Source organism: Platichthys flesus, chromosome 4, assembly GCF_949316205.1.
Source record: "Platichthys flesus chromosome 4, fPlaFle2.1, whole genome shotgun sequence".
Taxonomy (NCBI): domain Eukaryota; kingdom Metazoa; phylum Chordata; class Actinopteri; order Pleuronectiformes; family Pleuronectidae; genus Platichthys; species Platichthys flesus.
This window is the reverse complement of record NC_084948.1, coordinates 11276340-11301210: the sequence shown is the minus strand read 5'-3', so window position 1 is coordinate 11301210 and position 24871 is coordinate 11276340. Positions and strand designations below refer to the sequence as shown.

At 38.8% G+C, this 24871-nt stretch overlaps 1 protein-coding gene across 1 annotated transcript; it reads right to left on the bottom strand.

The window, feature by feature from the left end:
* Positions 1 to 1772: 1772 nt before the first annotated feature.
* On the bottom strand, positions 1773 to 22498 carry gosr1 (golgi SNAP receptor complex member 1). The gene is made up of 9 exons (XM_062385912.1): positions 22397 to 22498; positions 20884 to 20995; positions 20289 to 20376; positions 19752 to 19859; positions 19445 to 19536; positions 14064 to 14138; positions 7214 to 7243; positions 3344 to 3426; positions 1773 to 2527 (listed from the first exon to the last, which is right to left on the bottom strand). The coding sequence occupies exons 1-9, from the start codon at positions 22428 to 22430 to the stop codon at positions 2403 to 2405; spliced, it is 747 nt and encodes a 248-aa protein (XP_062241896.1). The 5' UTR covers positions 22431 to 22498; the 3' UTR covers positions 1773 to 2402.
* Between the last annotated feature and the right edge of the window lie 2373 nt (positions 22499 to 24871).

Genomic DNA, 24871 nt, shown 5'->3' with positions numbered 1-24871 from the left:
TAATAGTAATAATAATAAATAATAATTGTATACATCATTTAACTTAGTTTAAAATTTCCCATTTAGCTCTGAATACAACATACAGCTGAGGATGGGGGGATGTCACTAGTTTTTCAGTTATTACAATTATTGAAACCAATGACAAATTTAACTTGATGATGCTACAGAAAAAAAATTGGCAATCCAATTGACAGTCGTTGAAATCAGACTGTAAATAAAGATGGATGACATAATATATTCCCAGAATGACGGCTCCCTATACCTCCTCCATGTTGGTGGACGGAACATGAACCAACCTAAAAAGTAAAATATATTTTTCTTGCTGATAGTTTTGGTCATCTTAGCCATTTTAGGTAGTGCTAGTTCCAGCAAATATGGCTTTGATTACTTATTTAGTTTTATATAAGTGTTTATAAGTGAGTCTTTTATTAAGACTCAATGAAAGGTACTGATATTGCTCCACTTTAAGGCCGCAGTCTTAACTACTGTTGCAGTGGATTGCACTATTATGTAGAGTTGTTGCTTTTATAATTATCTAAACCGAGGACATAGCTGATACAGCAGGTCCCGATACACCATTGTGCCTCTGAGCAGACACACCGTTCATCACTTTCCAAGCCCCCTCCCTCAACACACTACAGAGTGTAGTGGACTGATGCAGCTCTGACAATACAACATAGCTGTGTAAGGAAACCTCAGTACGAACCATTAAAGGTAAAGTCTCAGTCTGGGTTTCCTGTGTAAAGAGCACCTTCCAAGTTGTAGACTATATTGCCAACAAACTGGGCTTCGTTGCTTTAACCTGGTGTCCATTCATGGGCTGAACCCTCCGGAGGCTGCATCTGAAGACCAACTGTGTCACAGTCACCCATCCAGAAGGCTTCAACGAGTGGATCCGTCCCAGACCAAACTATCCCATGATTCATTACGCTTTGGTTATGAACTGTTTTTCCAAGACGTAATGGTGCTGGCAAGCAAGGAGATGTCCGAATGGTTGAGTATCAGGATTAAAATACACAGAACAGCTTCAATATGTTAAAAAACATTAAAACAAGGAGCAATAAAACATTCACATCGTGTCCAACTGTATTTTTGTTCCTAGGCAACAACATTAAGGGCTTGACAAGCTGGTGACGTGGATCGCAGCATAGAACGTGCCCTTCGAAGTACGCGGCCCCTCAATTGGGACAATTTACCACTTTTATCTGATATTTCTTGGGGAAGTGTTGCAGGCCGTCATCGGACATCAGCCCTGCTGTTCACTTAAAAAAACATTGCTTAAAATAGCTGTCGGTTTTTCTTCACAGACGCAGAGCACCAGACCGTCTGTCTCAGAATAAAGATTAAACTCTACGTAACTGTAGCTCGACCTTTCTAAGTGAGTGGACCGGGTGCTTAGTTCTGCTTGGGTGCTGTTCAGTTTGAGCAGCTGAAATATTCAGGAGCTGAGTGTACCAGCACCTCTGCTGTCTACGAACATGTCTGAACCCCATTTAGTCCACAGCACACACACAGGGTCCTCCTCCTGAAGCAAGTGAGATATTCTGGAAACTGAAAGTGCTGTAAAACAGAACAAGAATTGTTTTCATTCCTTTAAGAATTGTTTGCAAACTGGCCGAGTCGCAAACTGAGGCTGTCAGACAAAAAAACATTGATAGTTCTCACACAGCGGCCTGGATTTCATATTTCTACACTACACCAACAAAGTTAGATTTTAATCCAGAGTTTAACCCTGTCTTCTATAATAATAATAATAATAAATACACAGAATATGGCTTCAGAATGTCTTTTAAATATAAAATGCAGTAGATGTCAATTTTTAAGAGATCTGCTGTGCTATCCTCGCAGTTTATCTGACTCAGAAATGAGAGGCTCAATTCACATTATATATTAAACATTTTTATGATTTGTTTGTATTAGTGTCACACACTGTTTTCCACATAATGATATGAATAATTTATTAATTCACATTTTACAGCCCACAGACGAACTATCAATCCCACTCCATCAATTAAAAAGTACTGATAAACTAAAAATCCTTTCACCGGTGAAAAAGAATTATGCATCACACGCAGTGTCTTCACGCTTTCAACGCTACAGACTCTCTCTCCAAGTGACTTTTCAATAAAATAAGATTCTCTAGTCTAAATCTGTATTTTGGTCTCCGTTCCCTTGTTGGCAGAAGAGCATCCCAACCACCAGCCCCCACATCTGTCCCACTGCTAAATACAAGTTCAGTAGTTCATGCTGGTCAAATCTGTCCCGAAAATGGACGTAGAGAGTGTCTTTCTGCTCAGGGGCCTTTAGGGCTCCTCCTGTCACCAAGCTCAGTCTCCTAGGGGTCCCACGCTATAAAGAGCTTATCAGTCCTGCTTCCTCAAAGTTTTCACTGGGCCCGGCTTTCAGTGAAAAGCGTAGAGGAGAAGGAGAATGGTGCAGATGCCGATCACTGAGCCGAGGATGAGAGAGTCCCGTCTCTTCCGCAGGTTGACTCGCTGGATGAGGTTGTTAATGGTGGGGAAGCGGTCTGGGAATCAAAAGTTAAGGAAGATCTTGAAACTGTATATACCTGAATTTGGCATTAGAATACACAGAACAAAGACGCTTTTCAAAAGTGGACACAAGTAGCACGATATCTTAGAACAAAGAATGCTTTTCATCATAAACTGTTTCTAAAGATGGAAGACATGACAGCTCCCCAAAAACGAAGCCAACATGTCTCAATCGTCCCCTGGGGGCTGACTGCAGGATAGGCCATTAATTCACCTCCTTCATGTCAATGGATGTAAGATGGGCCAATTAAAAAAGTTAGAACACATATCAAATACATGTTTATTAATATATGGTTTCTGTCATTTTAGGTAGATCTTGTAATGAGTGCCCAAGAGAAATGAACCAAATCAAAGTTCATTACACGCACATGCAGTCTAAAAAATGTGGTATATAACCAAGCTTATGTGAACAATTCTTACAGGAATATAATTTTTGTTTGTAATTTGATGTTTGTTCAAATGCACATTTTTCCTGTTGGTATGGTTTGAATTAGTTATTTGATGCTATAAAACGGGATGAAAAGTCATGATTGTCAGCTGGTCACGTTTGTGTATCGGCGAGACCTTGATACCACAATTCCATCCTTCGATCCCGACTCTTGCTCCAAATGATGTCATCAGCACAAGAAGGCCTCACTCATTGTTATTTTGTTTTCATTTCTGGGTAGCAGGAGAAACTGAAGACATCTTAATGAAAAGTTTTTGGTTTCATATTGATCTCTATCTGTTGCATGCTATCCTCAGGTTGGCTCCCCGCAACATGCACACACTCGAAGCATCATAAAGGATACTGGCCAATGTGTTGACCCTGCTCTGTATGGATTTCAGGTATCCCCTCTGGGAGGTCATGTTCTCCTTGGTCGCCATGGCAATACTAAAAAGGCAGAGGAAGACGAGTTGAGGTGACAATCCCACATGCGGTTGCTGTCAATATTACTGTGAATTACCTTTGGCTGCAAATGAGCCAACCACTTAATGGAAATTCAATTATACCAGGGGATGTTTCAGGAGAAATGAGCGTCAGTTCAAAGGGTCAGAGGTGGTGATGTTTCAAATGTTAAACCGTCACTGAGGAGACAGAATCACTTCAAATATACAGTGCTTTTGGACAATATTCATTTTGATATGTCGCAGCCTTATTCTAAAACAACTGAAAATAATTTCCCCTCATCAATTTAAATGAAACCCCATGATTACAGAGAAAACAGGAATACAGATCTCTCGGCAAACTGAAAATTCACAATGACTTTAGAATTCATTTCAGACCCTTTGCTTTAACACTTGTTTCCCTTTTCTCTTCATCATATTTGACAGGTGTCGACACCTGAATGGAAGTTGGATTTATCCATATACGGTAAAATCATTTGACAAAGAATTCCTGTCAAATGAGGAAAAAAAACAATGAGACCCAGAAAACGTCATTGTTTGGCACCGGTATAACAAGAATGAAACCTAATCACTTGGGAGATGAAAATGTGTCATAATTTAACACCTACAGGACAGCTGTGGCTCAGGAGGTAGACCTGGTGAAGCCGTGTGCTGTCCTCGGGCAAGATACTGAGCCCAAACATAACTCTTTAACATAACTCTTTAACTGTGAATATCGTTGTTTTTTTATATTGTTATGTTGTTCGCTATTGTTGTTTTTAATTTGTTGTTTGTAAAGTGCACCAACCACACCAAGGCAATTTCCTGTATGTGCAAATATACATGGCAATAAAAAGAATTCTGATTCAAAGTGTTTAATGTGTGATAGAGAAAGTGCTGCACATAGATATACTACATGAATTCGGTGTGAACAGGTGAATGGCAAAATTCTGTGCTGTCGTATTAACACTTTTATTTTGTGAATTAAGTAGTTTTATGATCATCATGTTCTCCTGCAGCTTTATGTGGGGGTCTACAACGTGTGTGTTTGTGAAACGATTAAACGGGTCTAGAAATGCTTTGATTGGACCTTCATCTCTAACTGGGGCCTCAGCGACTTTCAGAGCAGGAAAGTTCCGTTGGGCAGTTGGCAGGAAAAGTTTAAGGCTAGGTTGTATCTGTTACACTAAATAATCAATAGGAGTTATCGAGCCCACTTTTGAGCCTGTCACTACCAGAGTATTTGACTTGAGGGAAATTCAATCCAACAACCATTCCACATCTACCTGATCTACATGTATGTACCTAGAACGTCTTGACATTCAGACATTCATTGTATTTTTAAGATATTTGAGGGGATAACAATAATTTTAAGTTAAAACTTAATGAAAAGAGCTTGATACAGTTTCTTCAGATATATTTCTTGAAATAACTGTTGCCAAAATGCATACTGAGATTAGAACTAGTTCTAATCACCTATCCTGCCACATGCCAGCAACTGTGACAGAGCAAGCATTGGAGACACCTGTAAATTGCATTAAACAAAGACAATTTCATATTGTCCCCAAAAATCTGTTAACACATGAATCTGCATCTTTGGTAAGGACACCAAAGATAATTTCCTATACATCTACAAAATAGTGATGCTCAACAAACAGTTGATAAAAAAGTTGTTTTCTTCGCTGCACACAGGATTTTGTAACGCCTAAACAGCAGGGTGACAACGACATTGGACAAACTCCTCCAATCCCTGAGTGACAGAGCCAAACAGGAGGCTGATCAAAACAAGTACATGACATCACCTTGGAGTGTTCACTCTTCTGGATGATGAAGTTGATGAGCAACAGGCCAAGTGTGTGTTTAGTGGGCTACCTTAAGGAACATATGTCGAACTAAAGACGAGTTAACTGGGGAATGTTTGTCCAATTGGGGGTAAATGCCAAGTCCCTGATTTTTGGGTCACTGGTTAGATTGGGTTATAGGTAATTGGTGGCTATGTTTAGGGACATGTTCAGGAAATAAATGACAGTTTATGAAAAGTCCCCAAAAACGACCGGTGACGATGTGTGTGTTTTCTGTCGAAGACTATTTTTATGAAAAAATTTCCATTAAAACCAATCAATAGGGGACAGTTCCACAAATCTGTAACATGCTTGTTTTCTGGGTCATTAGTTGTGTGTTGTGTTAGTGTGTATGTGTGCACTCGGTAGATGTCAGAATCTGCACTGTGTGGAGGGTTGGGCGAGCGAGTGAGGTAATGGCATCTCCTGCGGGTGGAGGTTGCTGAGGGGACAGTCCGCAGTCTTGGCCTGGCTCAGTCTTTTGGGGATCATGTTCTCCTCAGTCAGGAAGAATGTCCCTGCTGACTCCAGCAACTTGGACAAGCCTTTATCTCAGTGTTAACCAGCTCATGAGAATCAGAGCTGGAGAATAGAGACTCACTTCACACAATAGTTACATGTGATTAGTCACTGATCGCTGCTTAAAAATAAACTGGAGATGAAGACTCAAGTTGTCAAAGAACCTGTTGATGGAAGTCAGTTATTAATTTTAATTTAAATCGAATATCACAAATTACAGGGTCTCTGAAGGTTTCAAATTTGCAACTTTAAAGACCCATATATGACCCTAATGTATGAAATGAGTACCTTTGTCAATTACAAAAAATATGAAGGAATATCGCAGTCCCAGAATTATTGAATATCATGTTAAGTAACCTAACCCGTGAAAACACAAGGTTACCCGACTACAGGCTGTAGTTCTAGCCAAGTGTAGCTATCGTTTCAGTGTTGAACTTTGTTGCTTTATTAAAGTAAGCTCTATTGTTGTGACAGAACCACAACATACGGAGACATTATAATCTATGCACTCCTCAAAAACATTCTTAAAAATACAACTTGTTTTAAACATACGTATGTGACATGTGTTTAAGACATTTAGGCCTTTTTAGACTTTTTACAGATAAATTTATAAATGTATATACCACAGAAAAGTGAGGATTAGGTTCCCGAGTTGTCACAGTGGTCCTCAGATGAAAGGACCATCAGATGAGTTGCTCAGTGCTTTTCATGTTAATATGAATGGAACATAATTTGGACTTTCATGATCATTCAATTTATCATCTACCTATGAAATAAATGACAAAAGAAATGGGCATCTTTTTTGTCTACTGCGAATTATAACCTGGGAATCGAACACCATGAAGAGTATCTAGTCACATTGACAAAGCACAGTTAACAAGTTAATAAACAAGTTAAACACTTCCTTTAACGTCTCTCTGAATTATCAATAAACTGTTGAACAAGAACAATCATGTCTAATTTAAAATTCAAAGTCAATATCAGAATATGCGTCTTTGCACCATTTAATATGCTAAACAACTTTACTTTTATACACAACGTTCCCTTGAGCTCATGCAGAAAGTTTAATAAAGATGAAGAAAAACATTGCAGAAAATAAAGAAGGCTGTAGAATAATGTAGAATAAACATTTTTACTTGTCCTCCATTTTAATGATTAAATCAACCAATCAGATGGCTGCTCAAGACAGTACCCAGGGGACCATTGTTTTTACAGGGGATGAAAATTGAAAAGGGAATGGCTGGGAGGACACAGGGATGAAACAAACTAACAAAGGACGTTAAACGTCAAAGCAACATCAATAAGGCCCTGTCTAGGCCATGTTAGCTTCATATGTCGTGTACACTGAGTGTTTTGAGACAAGTTTAGCAGGTAGAAAAGACAATGAGGAAAGGCTGTCCCGTTCAAATATGTGCAGGACATGGCGGGTCTTACCTTATTGTGTCATCCATCAGTCGGTCGGAGCTATAGGTAAAGATAGAAGGAGGGGGAGGAGAGAGAAGGAGGCTGGTTAGCTACTGATCTGAGGCAGTGTGGTAAAAAAAAACATGAGAAGAAACAACCTGAGGGCAGTGGTCAATATCAGTTTCCGATTGGTAGTGATCAATACAGAGTTAACCGGCCCAGCGCTCTGATCACATGAGGGAAACTGATACAGACAAAAAAGGTAAATGTCGGTTCTGCATCTCAATCATAGCAACCAGTAGCATTACATCAGTGTGGTTTCGTCTTTGTATGCATGTGCCAGTTGACCCATTCATTTTGGGTTTTTGTGAAGCTTCTGCATGAAACACTGAGTAATTGTTTTTTAATTTTTAATTTTCCTCCTGGGTCAGTCTAGACTAAACTAAGATTCTGGAGCTTAATCTTTTGCATAATGATTAAACAGGGAGTGTCAGATGTTTGCTACTGACCAACAGTGAATACTGGAAAAAAAAACAAAACACACACACACACACGTCTCAGGTTGCTCATAAAAAATAATACTCTCAGCAGTTTACTCGTTAATTGGAATCAATTTGGATAATGTTCCAGAGAGGAAAGAGCAAACCAAACAAGCAAAACTGCAGGGATTGCATTTCATAGTTCCACATTCTCATTGTAATGCCCAATATGTGGTTTCTGTTCAGCTCATTGCATTCTTATGAATGCCAACAAAAGGTAGAGGGGGGTTTCTCAGCCCCTCACTCGCTCCATTTATTAGCTAACTTGTTAAACATGTAAATAAAGATGGATGAGTGTCTCTTCACGATTAATGGTTTGACTCCTCTCTGCCCTGCAGCCATCTTCATTTTAAGCGAGGGGAAAACATAAAATTAAGCCCTGCACATGCACATGCATTGTTGGCTAGAATGTGAGCTGAGCCAGCAGTTTATATTAATCTGACATATTTGAATATGATGGAATGCCTTGGCGTTGGTATACACTATGAAATTCCCTCTTTTAATATTTTTTGTAGTGTATGAGATTAGGATTTAGTTCATCAAAAATGATTACTTCAAGGAAGATCTAATAATCTCAGAAGGTAAATTGAAGGAGCACTGTACTATTTGATTCAAGACAACACTACAAAACCAGCCAACACCATTAAGGGGTTCTCACCCAACTTGACTGTGGGTCATCAATTCTAGATTATTCAGACGGGAGATCATGACCATCTGATCTCTCAGAGGACATTACATTTTCGACGCTGTTGTGATGTAATCACTTTGAGTGTCCCTAAATGACATGTAATGTGCAGGTCTATCTCTCGGATGACGGACCAACAGGACTGACCTTTAATGGCTTTGTTTATTTGTCCAAATTTCATCTGACCTCATCTCAAAAACTCATCATTCCCGTTTATATGAATTTCACTTGGTGACTGATATGTATGTATTTGTTGAATGCTAATTTTAGTTAGGATTTAACATAGTTATCAAACGATAATGAGAAAGATGGGAGACATTTTAGAAATAGAACACAATTTATATTATATGGGAGTGTGGCGAGACTGAGACTGTGGACACCGCGAGGGACACTGGACAACCTACTGTTCTTGGACCACTGCTCCGCATTCAACTGGGATTTGGCGGCTGTTTGTAAAAGCATCTCCTCTGTCTTTGTCAAACAGAACACGAACCGTTTACAGGAATAAAATCATTTGGTGAAATGGCAACTGGCAGAAAATTCACAATGAGGCTTGGCAGGCAGGTTTGGTACAAATGGATTGTGGGAGAAAGGGGGTGCAGCGAAGAACAATTTAAATGGGTGATTGTGATGTAAAAAAACAGGCTAATAAATATATCTTTCCCTCTGTAAAAAAACAAATGACTAATATCAAAAATCCTTAAAATCTACAAATTATGTTTATTTAACTATAAGGCCCGTAGTAACTAACAGTATCCTAATAGCGGCTTTATCTCTTTATTAGAAAAAAAGCGACAGTGGTGGACTGACATACAACTGAAAGAGATAACAAAACCTTTGACTGTCTGTCTGCCAACATTGTTCACCTTGTAAACCATGAGCTGAGGAGTGAAAAGAAGAGTGGGTGTGAGCTGAGGTGAGCCTTGATTCATGGAGGTTTTACAAGCTGGGTGGGGATGGGGGGGGGAAGGATTTATGTTTTGTTCCGTCAATCATCAAGCCGCAGCAGAAGCGCCTTCATGAATATGTGCACGAGTGGGTTCCTGCCGTTTCCCCTGGTCAGAGGTGTTTTGCTGCAGTCATTAAATTGCTAATAAGCTCCAAGCTAATAGCCTTTCCCAATATGAAGCTTCTTTGCTCTTTCAACTGTTTAATACTCCCACATGCATGTGGCCATTTTTTGTTTGCTGTCAGAAATTCCACAACTAGTGGAAATAGCACTCAAAGAAACAAATTAGTTCTTTGTTTCCTGCTGACTCAATTATTACACAATTTATGAGGCAATCAACCACGTAAACTGAAACATTAATAACTTTCTCATGCAAGCAGAAAACCCCTTACAGACAGCAAACTGTGTCAGTTATAAGGAGATGAGATTCTTATTATTTTCCTTAGAGTAAAGCTGCTTTTTACCAACCTTCATGGAAGACTTCTTCCCTAGAGAGGCAAATAAAGGACTGACGTGAAAAGACAATCTCTGATAACTAGTGAACTGGGAAGCTATGTTTTTGAAAATGTTCCATTTTAAAGAAGAAAAGCAGATATTTAAAAACCTTCATCCTGATCACACTCATCACGATTGTGAGCCAGAGATAGCACACAACAGATATCAGCAACATTCAGGTAATAAAAGACACAAAAGTAACAGGAGAACGAAAACCTGAATGACAATATTGTTTAGGGAAGGTTCATATTTTATTGAATAGCATGTGCTCTCATCGACAGGAGCTCTTTCTACAGTTTTTCTTTGACAGTTCTGCTGCTAGGGCTGTCACACCCGTGACTGGACAGCAGGGACAAAAAAGTAAGGTTATATAGAACATTTTGCTAATGCTCACAGATGATCATTGTTCAAAGAGGAGACCCTTCAGCAGATAAAACACTGAGCTACCCAGAGCTCAATCGGTGAATATAAATGAACAGCAAAACACTTTAAACCCACTGGAGTCAATTATAAAAAGGCCCCTTCCTTCACTGGAACTAGATGATGATAAGGTCTCAATCTCAATCTTGATAATTCCCTCTCAGGACAATGCAGTTCAATAGATCATTATAGATTGCCACATACGAGCTAATCATTGAACATGGTTTAAGCACTCAACGGAAATCGTGCCACTCAAAGTACTCTAAAGTTCGGACCTCTTTGTCAGCTGGCTTAGTGGCTTACCTTTGTCTTCTTTATAGGTAGGAGAAATTATTCAGATATAAAATGCTCCCAACAGTCTGAAATTCATATTATGTAAACTTCAAACTGAACCGCTAAAACTTCCAAACTGAGACCAAACTCAGCTTTGGTCAGTCTCAGAGCTCAAAGCAGCAATTGAGCACTCTGGCCATTTCAGCATTTCAAAAATTTAGGTTGGCAACAACTGTTTTAACAATCAACTGGATCAGACAGACACCTTCTCCAAAGAAACTGCTTATTTTAATGTTGTCACATGTGGCCATAAGGTGCCCTGAGTATAGATGTACAATACTTGCAGAATCACACAAACGCAGAGGATAATTTTTATATCATGACAGCTAAAATTAAACAAACAGAGCAGATAGGGTTACAAGCAGATAGGGTCCAAGCCCCGCTGAGGAATTTGGACACTGTTGGTTGTTGAGCCCAATTGCATACAAGGACAATGATAGATAGATAGATAGATAGATGGATACTTTATTAATCCCGTGAGAAATTTTGAATGGAAATGGAAACATGCTACTTGATGGGAGCAGAAGCATATTTTCTCTCGTCCAAGAACTCTTGTCCGATGACTCCACGTCATGAATATGCAGAGCCATGAGGAAGAGGAGTTGCCTCTGAAGGACAATTGCACACTTCATTTGTAAACCAGGCATTAGCTCTTGATGACAAATAAAAACAAAGAGCCAACACAACATGAAATGCAAGGGAATATATTTCAATGTGAAGTGTATATTCCCTTCACTTCACTGTGTCTGTTTGACAGGAAGTCCTTATCTAGGTCTCCGCCATTAGAACTGGTCCAGCATGAACATTTAATGGACTTCCCCCTCCCTCCCTCTAGTTTATTCATGAACACTGACCTTTATGGCCTAAAGAGATGGAAAAATAGATACTGGGATGTAGCGAGAGACAGATATCACACTGAGAAAAGCATCAACAACACTTAGTTGCTCAAAAAGCTAAACTGTGTCAAGCATTCTACAAATGGATGATTTGATTCAGACCTTGATTTTTAATAGTAACTCTTGTATATCAAAGATCATCAGTACCAGCAAGAGAGTAGGCATTTGAAAAATCAATCCCAGCATCTGTCTGATTAGGTTCTCCTGAGAATGAAAGCAAGTTGGCAAACAGGCCAACCACCCCAGTCAGTTGTAGATTAACTGGCAGCGTCGTCTCTTTTTGGTTTGTTTGTTTAGAAGTGATCAGTCTTATCGGTCTGATCAGCCTGGCCATGCTGGTACCATCACATGCCAATATATCATAGACTCTAACACACACACACACACACACACACAGTCTCTACACTTCTTATGCAAATGTGCATTGCTCATTCATTTCATTTTCCACCGAAAAACCAAACAACCAGATCTTTCAGTGGGTGCTGGATCAAGAAAATATTTAACTATTTGAAAATCCACACACGCCTGGGAAAGATCCTTCGGGCTAGAAACGTCACTGGCAAATAAATCCTTTGAGAGGACCATTGAGTGTGCAGATCTTCTCTTTCTAAAAAATGCAGAGTGAATTTGCATGCTGAGCTACAAAATGACAAGCTCTCTATAACATGACCAGAGAGTTAAATAGAATAAAACTCTTTCTAGATACAAACAGATAATGTAAGTTCACTTAAAGTATGTCTCATCATTCAAAATGCATTTCCTTAAATCTTCTTGGTTTTAAAGAGACCCATCACAGTCTGAAGATGATGAGCATTTTAGCCCAGATTTCTCGTCTTCAGCGACTATCCGTGCTCTGCCTCAAGTGAGACTTCAAACCACTGCTCTGACCACGAACACATGCCCTTTACTTCTCAGCCCCTCTTTCCTGTTTTATGGCTCTAATAGGATCAATCAAGCGTAACTTGATCTTTATCTCCAATCCCATCTATCCCCTTCCGTCATTGTCATTGTTGTGGGGAAGCCCTTTAATATGGTTTGTGTTTTAATTAAATAATTTCATCATCAATATCCTGATCAAATCTGCTGGAGTGGCACGAGAGCTTAATAGCTGGTGATGCAGCTGCCTGCAACAACGTTCTCACTTCATGTTCAGTTTGAACAGGAGCCTTTCAAGACACTTTGGCTGCCTCAGGAGAAAGGGACCTGGGGCAGCCCTACACCAAACCAAACTGACTGACTGAAAATATATGACACATGAAACATGACACACACTTTCTTCAACGAAGCCTCTAAAAATTTTAAAGGTTTGGGTAAAAAGCTATGGTGGCATGGGGCCACATTATGGGGCAGTCTCCAGCCCATAGCCAATCATAGAATTTACAGAGGTTCCCCCAAAATGTTTGCCGCTGTGGATCAGCTGTCCTCATGGTACCCCTCACAGCTTTGGGCCACAGCGATTACATGCTTTGCATACCCTGTGGCCACAACCATGAGTTTGATGAGGGCTGCCACATAAAGAACCTTACTGATTGTAAATAGTAAATTTGAAAAAAAAAACACGCTGGTAACATTTAGTGGTCAGAGATAGAATATCACCAAAACTCTTTATATTTGGTACAACTATTACCTTGGAGCCACGGATTAACTGATAAGACTTTTAACATTTTAAATATTGCTCTTGGTCTGTAGTTATTTTATTAGACTGAATTGTGTGTTTGTATTGTTCAGGCGTTTGTGTTTTTGAGTTAGCTCTATACAGTGCACAAGTCACTCTAATAGCATCTTAATTGAGGGATAAACATGAGTCATGTCTGAGAAGGTAAAGCCTGTTTTTAAATGAGATGAGTGCTGTGAGATGTGTGTTATTCCTCTGAGAGGTTGAAACAGAAAACAAACATTTACCCACATAGAGTTCCAATCACTCTGTTTTATATCCACATTATAAGATGGGATGCTTGAACATATGCAATGTTAAAACCTCAAGTTTCTGGTGTTTTCATTGTGCCAGTGTGTGCCCTGCTGACATTTAATTTTTCTTTCCACATGGGGGGCTTCTCACACACAGGTACACACACACAGATTTCACAAACTTCCCCACCTCATGTTGTTCGGCAGTGCTTGAGAGTCAGCCAAATGATAGGACACTAATTAGGCTGCTGGCAGATCACGGTTTGACCTACTGTGTCAGTACGAAGAAGTAAGCAGAACTTTTTGCCACTTTCGAAGACAAGTCATGTCAGAGTAGAAAAAAATGCTTTTTAAGACCCCACCACCCCAAATCTGTCCCTCCTGATTCTTTCTGAGTGGGTTTTAGTTATAACTACCCAAGACACCACTCACATACAATCAACTCTATTTTATCTATGCTGAATTATACATCAAGCTCTAGATAAATGAATGCAACATGATGAAAATGTCTCCCATCTGTTTGAAAGTAAAAGCATACAAGAAGTGCTGAGGAGTGTGAGAGCTTATAAAGCTGTATCAGCAACAACAATGGTTTCTACAGTTACCAGCTTTGTTTAACTTAAGTGAATGATAAAGCTGAACTAGTGAGTCTTACTTTCGCAGGTGTTCGTGCTCCTTCAGAAACAGCTCTGTTCTTCTGTTGTTGACCCCGGATCCGCTCTTATAGGTCCTGGAAAAGGAAAGCAGATATGTTATTATAAAATAGGAAAAATTTCTGAGATACCGACCGAAAGGACAAATATCTTGATGTGATCTTTCATTTTATCATCTGATATCCTACTGAACAAACAGATTTATATGTATGCGCTTTACTACTGTGGCAAACATTTCAACTACATGCTCAGTAATTTTGCATTTATTATCAAGTTCCCTTGTTCTTTTTTTCCCCCATTTCATTAAACCAGGTTCTCTGCTTTGTAGTCAAAGTTAAAAAAAAGATAAAAGAAAGTGATAAAAACATTTGCGCAATCACAAGGAGGCAAGTCCTTGTTATGTCATCAAGTTCAAAATCATTGCATAGACCCAGACTTCAGAGCCACAGCTCCGACACCTTCAACTAGAGTCTTAGTGTTCTGACAGGTCGAGAAAATTTTACACAATTAATAATACAGTGGACTTTTAAAATACAACAAACTTTTTAAGAACCTTTTTGGCGTTTTAACAAGCAGTGTGCCATCAGATTCACATTTCATGGCTATTCCTCACATCGTTTTATTTTTATTTAGAGTTCAAAGGATCCAATATGATCCCAAAATTGATAAAACTGACAACAGATTTTGGTTTCCATATGTATTTTTCCTTTCCTATTAATCATTTCACCAGCCTTCAGATTTATCCTTGTTTAAAAAACCATACAAATTATTTTTAATTAGCTCTGCCTCTAGAAGCCTCTATCATATGGCAGACGGCGCCAATAGGAAAGCAATCCCTTTACTTGCTTTACAGTAAAAGCCTCCTGTGGTTCAACAGTGGAAAGCTTTTAATGTGAAGCAGCAGCAGCAGGACGTATTCAGTTTGCATTATGTGTAACTTAACACAGCAAATACAGCACCAGAATGGCTGCTGTCGAGCAGAACAGAAAACAACATAAGCATTGTGTGTTGGTTGAGAGCAAGAGGAGGTAGTAAGAGGGGAATAGACAGCAGGAGCTGCCAACATAGTGAAAGCCTTACAAAGCAGAGGTTCCTTCTAGTCACCTGGCTAACCAAATATGTTAAACCTATAAGCAAACTGCAAAAACACATCTTGGATGGGCAGAGTCATCCTGTTGTTGAGCGGAGCCATAGCAAGACAACCCAGTTCTCAGAGGAGCCAGAGGAGCAGAACCACTGATTAGACAAAGAACCAATAAATTGCCCATTATTCAGAGTAAAATTCTAATTATACCATTATCTTTGTAAGAGACGACTGCTTCTATCCACAAATTGACAGCACCACACAACCACAGGTTAATAAAAGAATACAAGCGATTTGTAGCAAAGCAGTCAAAGTTAGTGGATGGCTTGTTATACCACTCACAGAGTAAACACATTGCACCACCCAGTCTCTTCAGCTCTTTCATGCAACTCTAGCTCTCAGCATCCACAAACAGTTGACTCCCAACTCTCTCCCGGGTTTCTGGTCATTTAACAGCCCCACCCTGATGCTGGGAGAGAACGAGATAGAGAACAGGGGAGGAGGGGGACCTGTGTAAGATAAGAGTCTGCACACACATATGCCATTAACATCCTACCCCACCCAGCTAACTCTAAGCGGTCCAAGAGCAAATGTGCCTACTTCATCCCCAGTGCACCATTCATAGCCACTGAGTTGAAATACTATATTCAGTGCACACACAGCACACTCCACAGTGGCTGCTTTCAGCCCGGGCTGCATGGCTGCCCCCCCGACAGGGATGCTGCTTTTGTGGGCCTAGAATTGCCTGTAGTGACAGCTTCCTCACTCCAGGAAGGCTTTTTAAAAAGGGCACCAATGTAAATCACAGGTTGGCTGTCATTTTTGTTGCTGACATTTAAAATGAGAGCATGTGCAGAGGGAGCAATAGGTCGGAGCTCAGCTCAGCTCCATAGAACTGTTATTAATGGCACAAGAAATGTATACATGTATGCGTGTGCGTGAATGTTTTGTTGACAGAGCCCTCTTTGCACAATATCAATAAAATAAAACGTTGTAGCATATTGCAAATTTAGGTAAATTATACGATGTTCACTATTTGTTTGAATTGTTAACAATTTTTTTGTGTGCATTGTAAACAACTTTAATAAACATCTACAACGAACAGCTTCCTGAAGTCTACTCCATGCCCAAGATCTCTACTGCCCTCTACCTGACGAAAAGGAGAAAAGGTTCAGCCCTGGCTGACACATACATTACTTTATCAACGGCAGATTTAAAAACTGGGTGTAGGTCGACACATATTTGAACTGGCTATATCATTTTGCTTTTCAAACACAATTTATGCTGTAGTGTATTATAATGGACACAAGTATACTGAATTTAATTGTTATGCTGCTGTTAAGATGGAAGTCCTAAGCTACACTGACTGGTCTCAGACTTAACAATTTTAATATTGAATCCCTGCTTCTTGATTTGGGGAGGTTAAATTTGTAGTTTACATTTATCTCATGATGGCTTTTTACAATTGTGAGTAATGTGCACAGTAAAATGAGAGGATTTATCAAATTGATTTTCTCAATAGCAAGAAATGGGGAAAAAACTGTTAGTAATACCTATTTCTTTCTAATGAGTTGCATAACAGCAATAACAATAACAAAAAGATGATAAGAATCAAACATTTCATGGCTTTCATGTTTTTTCAAATTCTCATCTTTCCTCATGCCCCCCAGCAGAAGGTGAATGGGGGAGGAATGGGTGCATATTGCTTATCAGAAGAAACCGTCTCAAGTAAGTCATGACTCGATACATTGCACTTTGCCGTAACAGCAGCCATTGTAATTCTCTCACATATGAGCTCAGGTGCTTCTCTCATTAGCAGCCCCCAGGGCACATTAGTCATCATTAGGCTGAGTACAGGGCCAACAACACTGGCTCATTTCTACGCATTACAATCATCAGCACTCAGCCAATTAGAGGGGTCAGTGAAAATCCATACCAGTGTTATTTAATGAGAAGATTGAGTGAACTGTTCCATGTAGCACTGACCTCATGGGATGTTACTGAGTAGATGCAAAGTTAGAATGTGTTTGCTTGGGTGCAGCCTGAATTTGAATTATCAAAAGATAATGGTCTGCCGTGTGATTATAGAAGTTGGTTTAAAAGATTCTTCAGTTATAGCGTAAAAAATGAGGTAACAGTGACCAGGCCCTTAAACGACAAAATTACAATCAGTTCATCTTTGAGTGATTAAAACAGACAACCTGAAAACATTATGCCTCAAGCCACAGAAGTTGCCGGCAAAAAAAAAAAAAATACGGATACAACAACATGATCATTCCTTGAACGTGGTGTTAATGGGATCTTACTTACTATTATACTAATAACAAGAATGGGACTCACTAAAGTTCATAACTCCGCCAAGGCCCAACAGTCCCTTTATAAACCACATGTTAATGCACTAGATCCAGATTTGTATTGGTATTCGCACCAAACTGCACACAAGCATACATATTAGCCATATAAGCATGTATGTTTTTTTTTTTTATCAACAATATCCATGAAAAATAATAATCTCCTTGGTGGATGTAATCATTTTAGAATATGTAATAAAGGACAAGATGGCTGCAGCAACTAAAACAAAAGCAACAATAATACCAGTAGTTCTACAATATGAAGACAATATTCTAAAGAGGCACTTTAGTCAATGTACGCAAAGGAGCAGCATGTATATCCCAAAAATCATCTATGTGCATATTCATCAATGACCACATATTAATATAGAATTTTACCAGTAAAAAAACTAGGAAAAATTTAATTCAGAGAGGAGCCTTACAAGCTAACATTAAAAAAACACACTAGGGGTTCAGCTCCATTTTAATGTTGCGTTATGTGAGTCTAATCAGAAATAATGATCTAATACAGTGACTGTGAGGTCTGTGGAACGTGTGCGCCTGCATGAGGCAGCCGCATACCATTTGCATAAAGGATGGATGGAGGGGAATCAATAGGAATCTTGCAGTCCTCACCGTTAACTCTCCACTGCGTCTTATAGATCAATAAGCCATTACAAAAAAACGACAAGAGTCATGGTCTGGGGGAGCTTCCATCTCATTTCAATACACAGACTCACAACTGAGCCAATCTGAGGAGAGGACACACTTTCTCACACAAGGCCAGAGAGAACATAACTCTTCTCCAGTTTTAATAGCCAACATTTTTCAGGAGTGTGCCAAGTGGAAGTCAAGGTTCAACTGTCCCTCTAAGGAATAAGGTTTACAACACAGCACCACTATGAATAATACTTTAGTTTGTATTCTTCCATGGCCACTAACAGCTTTTTACCAACCGTCATGATATGCAGTGCATAAACTGAATAAACGGAAAACTATGCAGACAGTTTTCTTATATTCTGGAGAGTGAGGATTTTATATTGGTTTCAATATTAGACAATATATTTTCTAAATGAGAAAAAAATGGGGGTTGTCTTTTATTTCACAAGTGAGGAAATTATGTGTTTATTCATTACAAAGGATACTCTTTTTGAGCAAAATTCAAGTACCAGTAGAACTATTGTCTTTTGCAGTTATGCATTATGGGTTGTTTGTAGCCGTAAAGTTGCCAGGCTGGTTAATGTTTTCAAGTCTGTCTGTAGAGTTCAGTCCAGATTAAACCGAAGGTTGGTGTAACATGTTCTGCTACCACAGAGCAAATAAAATCATGACAAGTAAAAGGGACTTTTTAGTGTCAGAGAAAATACTGATGTAAAAGTAGCTCAGTCATCTAGACTAGTGGCAACCGAGAACCGTCTGCAGACGTCCAACTAGTACCCTCTCAAACATTGTTACAATATCACATGGTTCAGGATGGATACGAAAATGTATTCAAATCCATTCACTTTCAGTCTTGTTTTACCAGTGTGTTCATTAGTTCGGATGGTGGATCGTGGTCCTGCTGGTTGCTGACCATTGACTGTGATTGCAGCAGGACTGCTTGGCATGTCATGTTGGGCTTGTTCTTCGGGATGTTTACCCTCATCAAATGCTTCTAAAAACTTTAATCTTGATGACGTTTTCCTACACGTGGCATATATTGCACTTCTGTCCGTCCTGGGAGAGGGATCCCTCACATGTGGCTCTCTCTGAGGTTTCTACATATTTTTACCCTGTAAAAGGGATTTTTAAGTAGTTTTTCCTTACTCTTGCTGAGGTTTAAAGACAGAGGATGTCACACCCTGTTAAAGCCCTATGAAACGAATTGTAATTTGTGAATATGGGCTATACAAATCAAATGTGATTGATTAGTGCACAAAAATGTGGGGATGACTTAAGGACATATCACTCACTTCATCAGAGTACTTACTCAATATCCTTCCTGACGGAGCCAAGCAGGTCCTCTCTCTCCCGTATAGCCAAAAAGTTTCCTTTAGTTTTGTGAAATTCTTGTGTGTAATCCTGAGAATTTAGCAAACATGAAAATGAAGAGTGTGCAGTAGAACACTCTCAGGTGAGACCAATAGTACAAAACAAGGTTAAGTATTCATGTTAAAATAGTTGTGTTCGCCAGTGAATTTTTTACAATGTTTTACAGAAAAATAAAAGTTTTAGCACATACGAGTATTGAAAATAGAAGGAGTATAGTCAAATTTGAAAGGAATCTGAGGCCAAACCTGTAGGATGTCTCTGTGTCTCTGAAGCGTGTGCATGAGTGCGGCATTGAGAGAAGACGTTCCTGGGGCATTGGTGTACTCCGCCATCTTGTCATTTACTGCAGTTAACTGACAGAGGGATGGAGAATGAATGGATAGCCACAAGGATGGAAAAGATAACAATATGGTGCATATGCAAAACATAAATAAAACTGTGTGTGCTATATTAACATCTTCTCAATTGAGGATGTAATATATAGTATCATAGGAAAGTCATTCGTTTTAAATATTCAGACAATTCTATTGGCGTCATTACGTTAAGAAATTACACTGAAACATTAGATTCTACTCTTTTGCCTTTAAACTGCTCAAGGAGAAACAGAAAAGTGTAGAGATCTAGGTTGAACTCAATTATATTAAATCATTCTGGGTCGAATGTTAGCCCACATAAAGAAGCAGAGTCTGCAGTTTGCTTTTCTCCTCATTGAAAGAACCTTGACATAAATCCAGTGCTACACTTGCTAACATCTTTCTACTGGCCCTGGAGAATTTACTTACTTTGGCCAGCAGCTGCTCAATCTCCACTGACATGGTTTCAAACATCCTGTCCTGGGTAGAGTTGTTCAGTAGTGGGGTGGTGTCCGACCTTGAGGAGTCAATCAAAGAAAGAAAAATAATTTGAAAAGCTATATGCATGAAATAATTTTAAAAACATTGTACAGTTTTTATGTGTGGAAAAAGTTACAAAGATGACTGATTCGGGTTGTTTCACTTAATATTAGATACACTCCTAAACTTAAGTAAAGATAAGCACAAAAACTTAATCTGAAAAGTTGAATGCTTGTTGATAAACAATTATCAACACTAATGAAATAGCATACAAAGTAGGTTTGACATTAAAGTGGGAAACTAACATTGTTATCTGCTTTACAACACTTAACTGTGATAGCAAACTTCCACCACTATCTCCAAAGCCTTTCCTTCCCTGTTCATGATCTTAAAATGTCTTAACTAAATGTTGTAATAATGTCTGTGTGAAAGAATATTATATAAATCATTTCCTTACTACATTAGAATATCTCAAACCCTGTATGACTGTGAACCTAAACAGACTTTGTCTAAAACTGTTGGAAACAACAGAAGACTAACTCACGTGTCTGATCGACGTCCGTCTCTGGAGCTGCTGTAGCTGGTGCACAGTTTACTGAAGGAGACCAACTTCAGGTCAAGTTCATTCTCCAACTGTCGGGCCTGCTTTCGCAGGTCTGAAACACACACACAAACAAAAAAATGAATACTCACTGGAGGAAAGTAACCATGTGCGTTTACAAAATGTTTATTTTATGCAACTTAACACTTCATCTCTGCAACAATTCAGTTGAAAATGTTGTAAGTCTCTGCTCTACATGTATTTTGTCACTGTAGTTGCTAGTAACTTTGTTTATCATAATTTAGGAAAAGCTATAATGGTGATGCAAACAATACACAGTATAGTTACACAGTAAATAAAACCACCTGACAATATGTACAATGTGCAAAATGATTCCCGTCGCAGTGACCTATATAATACAAATGTTGGGTATATGTTAGTTACCATTGAAAATGTCAGGTAAAACCACTTTTTGCTGATAGGTTATACTTAAACTTGCTCTCAAAGACCAGAAGTTACCAAATCATGTTTTATAAATGTTAATCTCCGATAGAACCAAATTAACTCAATCCTACTTATTTCATTCCATTACTGTGTATTAATGGTGTATTTTTACAGTGTCTCCTTTTTTTTTATTCTCCATATGGTATTGGTTTTGCTTCTTTTACTTCTAGTTACTATACGTCTCCAGATTTGTTATGTTAGTTGTGTTTTTCTAGCTGTTCTTCACTGGGTTACTTTAATAATTTGGGTTAGGGTCACATTAGGGTTTTTAAAGTGTGGTAGGATTTTTTCTACTTAAGAAGAATATGTGATTTTTCTTCTAAGACTTCTAAGTACTAAAACAATATCAACAGTTATTGCAACATAATTGTCATCAATGGCAACATAACAAATGTTTAATATACATATCGATACATAACTTGTACATTGTGTTCGCAAGGTGAAGTGATATAACATATTTGATCTACCTAAGATTTGTAAAAGGTTTTGCTGGCTAGAGTTTGTTTTTCTCTGCTCAAACATAAGAGTTTAAAACCACAACTTTTACTCAGAGCAAAAATCTGGCTAGAGACGTTTATCGTCATAATTATCGATAAATAGTTATGGCATATCGTCTACTGTTAATTTCTTCCACCATAACGAACAATCTCACTAACTTGAATTAAAGCAAGGAGATGAACCAATTCTCTTCTTTAACAAAACAGTTGAAAGCAGTTTCTGTTCATTAACATCTATTGACTTAAACATTTGTCACGTTAACTCGACATGTGGCGAGCTGGTTCATGGCGGAAAGCGGAGCCACACTGATTAAACCATTAACTTAAACCGCGCTGAGTTAGCCACTGTTAGCTTCGCCGGCCGTTGAAGCGATGTACGTGTTTAAACCACTGGCGTATGGGAATAACATGTCGGCAGCTGCGCTCACCAACAGGCTGTTTACAGCAGGAAATGTGTCCCGTGTGTGGTTGTACAGAGTGTCGTGTTTAAAATGGGTCTAATGTCGCTCGCTTACCTTCCCAGTAGTTGCTGCTTCCTAGTCCTGCCATCTTTGTTGTTCTGCGACGTCACCAACTTCCGGGATGTGTCACGTGTCAGTAGAAGACCTAATAAAAAACTTTAAAAGGAAATGATTTTGTCGCCCTCAGCTGAGTCTTTCAGGTAGTACACCACTAAACTCTACCTGTAACCTTAGCTGAGTCTGTCTGGTGGAACACCGCCAAAATATGGTGGTAGCCCCAAGCTTAGTCTTTCAGGCATAACACCTTGAGACTCTACATGCACCAGTGCTCTAGATAGAAGAACGTTTTTTTCTACACATTTCTGTATCTGAATGTCTCTAAATTGTGCTCTCACTTTAAAGTGGAGACTGAGGGAAGGCATATCTCAGATTAGTTTTAAAAAAATTAAAATGTTCATATCAACAAGGGCTGGACAAAGACATTTTAAGTCTCAACATTCACTCTAAAGTACATTCACAATGAATTATAAGCATAGCAGCTCTGAAATAACCTTTTTTAAATCAGCATACCTTTCTGAAGAAGCAACATCCCAAAGATCAGGAGAAGAAGCATTTCGTGACAGTGAGGGATATATGACTTGGATTTATGTCTGGTAGTAGTTCTCTTTAGAGGGAGTGCTCTTCTTCACTCCCAGACAACTCCTTCACTCCCACTTTGATAATCGACTCCATTTGTTTTTATGCTACAAAAACACCCTTATGTGAGTAAACACCTACAGTTAGAGTGTAGCTTGAAGCAGGTGAACAAGCTCTTTTATCATTCTTTAATATCTTTGTTGTGATGGAGTTGGTTGCTTGTTAATACTTGAACAAGACAATGATATGTTCTCTTTTGTGGATAGTGAAAGCTTCCTCCCTGGGAAGCAGGCTCTGGTTGAGGGGTAGAGTGTTCGTCCTCCAACCTGAGGGTCGGCAGTTTGATCCCCAGTCCTCCCCATCTGCATGCCGAAGTGTCCTTGGGCAAGCTGCTGAACCACGAATTGCCCCTCATAGAACAACAAGGTGCTGCTAATAGATGCACTCTATGAATGTGTGTGTGATTGGGTGAATGTAAAACTGTACTGTCAAGAGCTTTGACTGGTCATCAAGACTAGAAAAGCACTATATAAATACAAAACCATTTACCAAAACCATTCCCAAAACTGATCATCACCTGCCGGTTAACTATTAAAATGAAGGTGTGGCCATCATTATGACGCTATACACTGTCTTTAACATGATTTATAAAAGTATGTTTGTGGACTTATGGTGACGCCGCAAATAGACGAAAGCAGCGCGTGTGTCTATTTGCAACGCGTGTGTCTATTTGCAACGCGTGTGTCTATTTGCAGAACGTATGACTATTTGCTGCGCGTTTCTGTAATGTGTTGTGTTGTGTTGTGAAATTGATGGAGCTGTTTTCTTACTTTGCTTGTGTTTTGTCAACTTGCATGTGTTTTCTTAAGTTGCTGTTCGTTGAGCTCTCAGGGCCACCGTAGTTACGCCTAAAATTGGCAGGACTTCAGCTACATCTTATTTGCACAATATCCTTAACTATGTTAAAAAAATGCACAGTCTGCTCTGAGCAGGATGTCTGCAGTTCGCTTCTGCGAAGGAGGTAAACATTTTTTTTATATAAATAAATAATAAATAAATTTCCAAAAATAAATGAAAAGTAAATTTTCGCCACTTAAAAATAATAATAATAATCCTTACAATTTCAATAGGGCCTCACTGTCTGTCAGCGTCTGTTAGTGCTCGGGCCCTAAATATTGGATACAAATTGAAGGAATTTGAATAAGTAATTAAATTATTAATATTAAGGATACAAATATATATGTTGAACTAAAATATATTAAAATGTGTGTGTGCCATACACACATTGCTACAGCTGGTTTAAAAGTCCAACTGCTGAGGGAACAATGATCTTAAAGATGACAGAAATTGAAGCATGACCACACATTACAATAATAAAACTAGAAAAATGGATCCACGATCTCTGATTAGCAATCTACCATCATATGGTCCATGATAACATTATAGAATCATTAGACTAACAATTGGTGCATATGTCTCCCCACATGTGACCAACTTTGTCAGTGACGAGCAAATCATTTCTCCCCTCAAATGTCTTGTTTTATTTGATCAACCATCCACAACCCAAAGATATTCAGTTAATCATAGTTTGACATTTTGGTACCTTTATGTTTTTTGGCACTTTTTCCAGAGTTGATCGATCAGTTGTTCAATCAGAATATTCTGTCAACCAAATTATTGACTACTGTTATAGGTCTTAGATAATGCCTATATGAAATCAAATATATACTAAAACCAGGATTGGTCGACCATGGAAAGTACCAACTATAAAATACAATTTCTATAATACCTAGAACTTCAAAGCAGCACTGAGTGGGCCCAAGCACATGCATTTTGAAGCGTTGCATGCTTTTTTCTTGAAAAAAATAAATAAATACAACTTCATTTTTACAC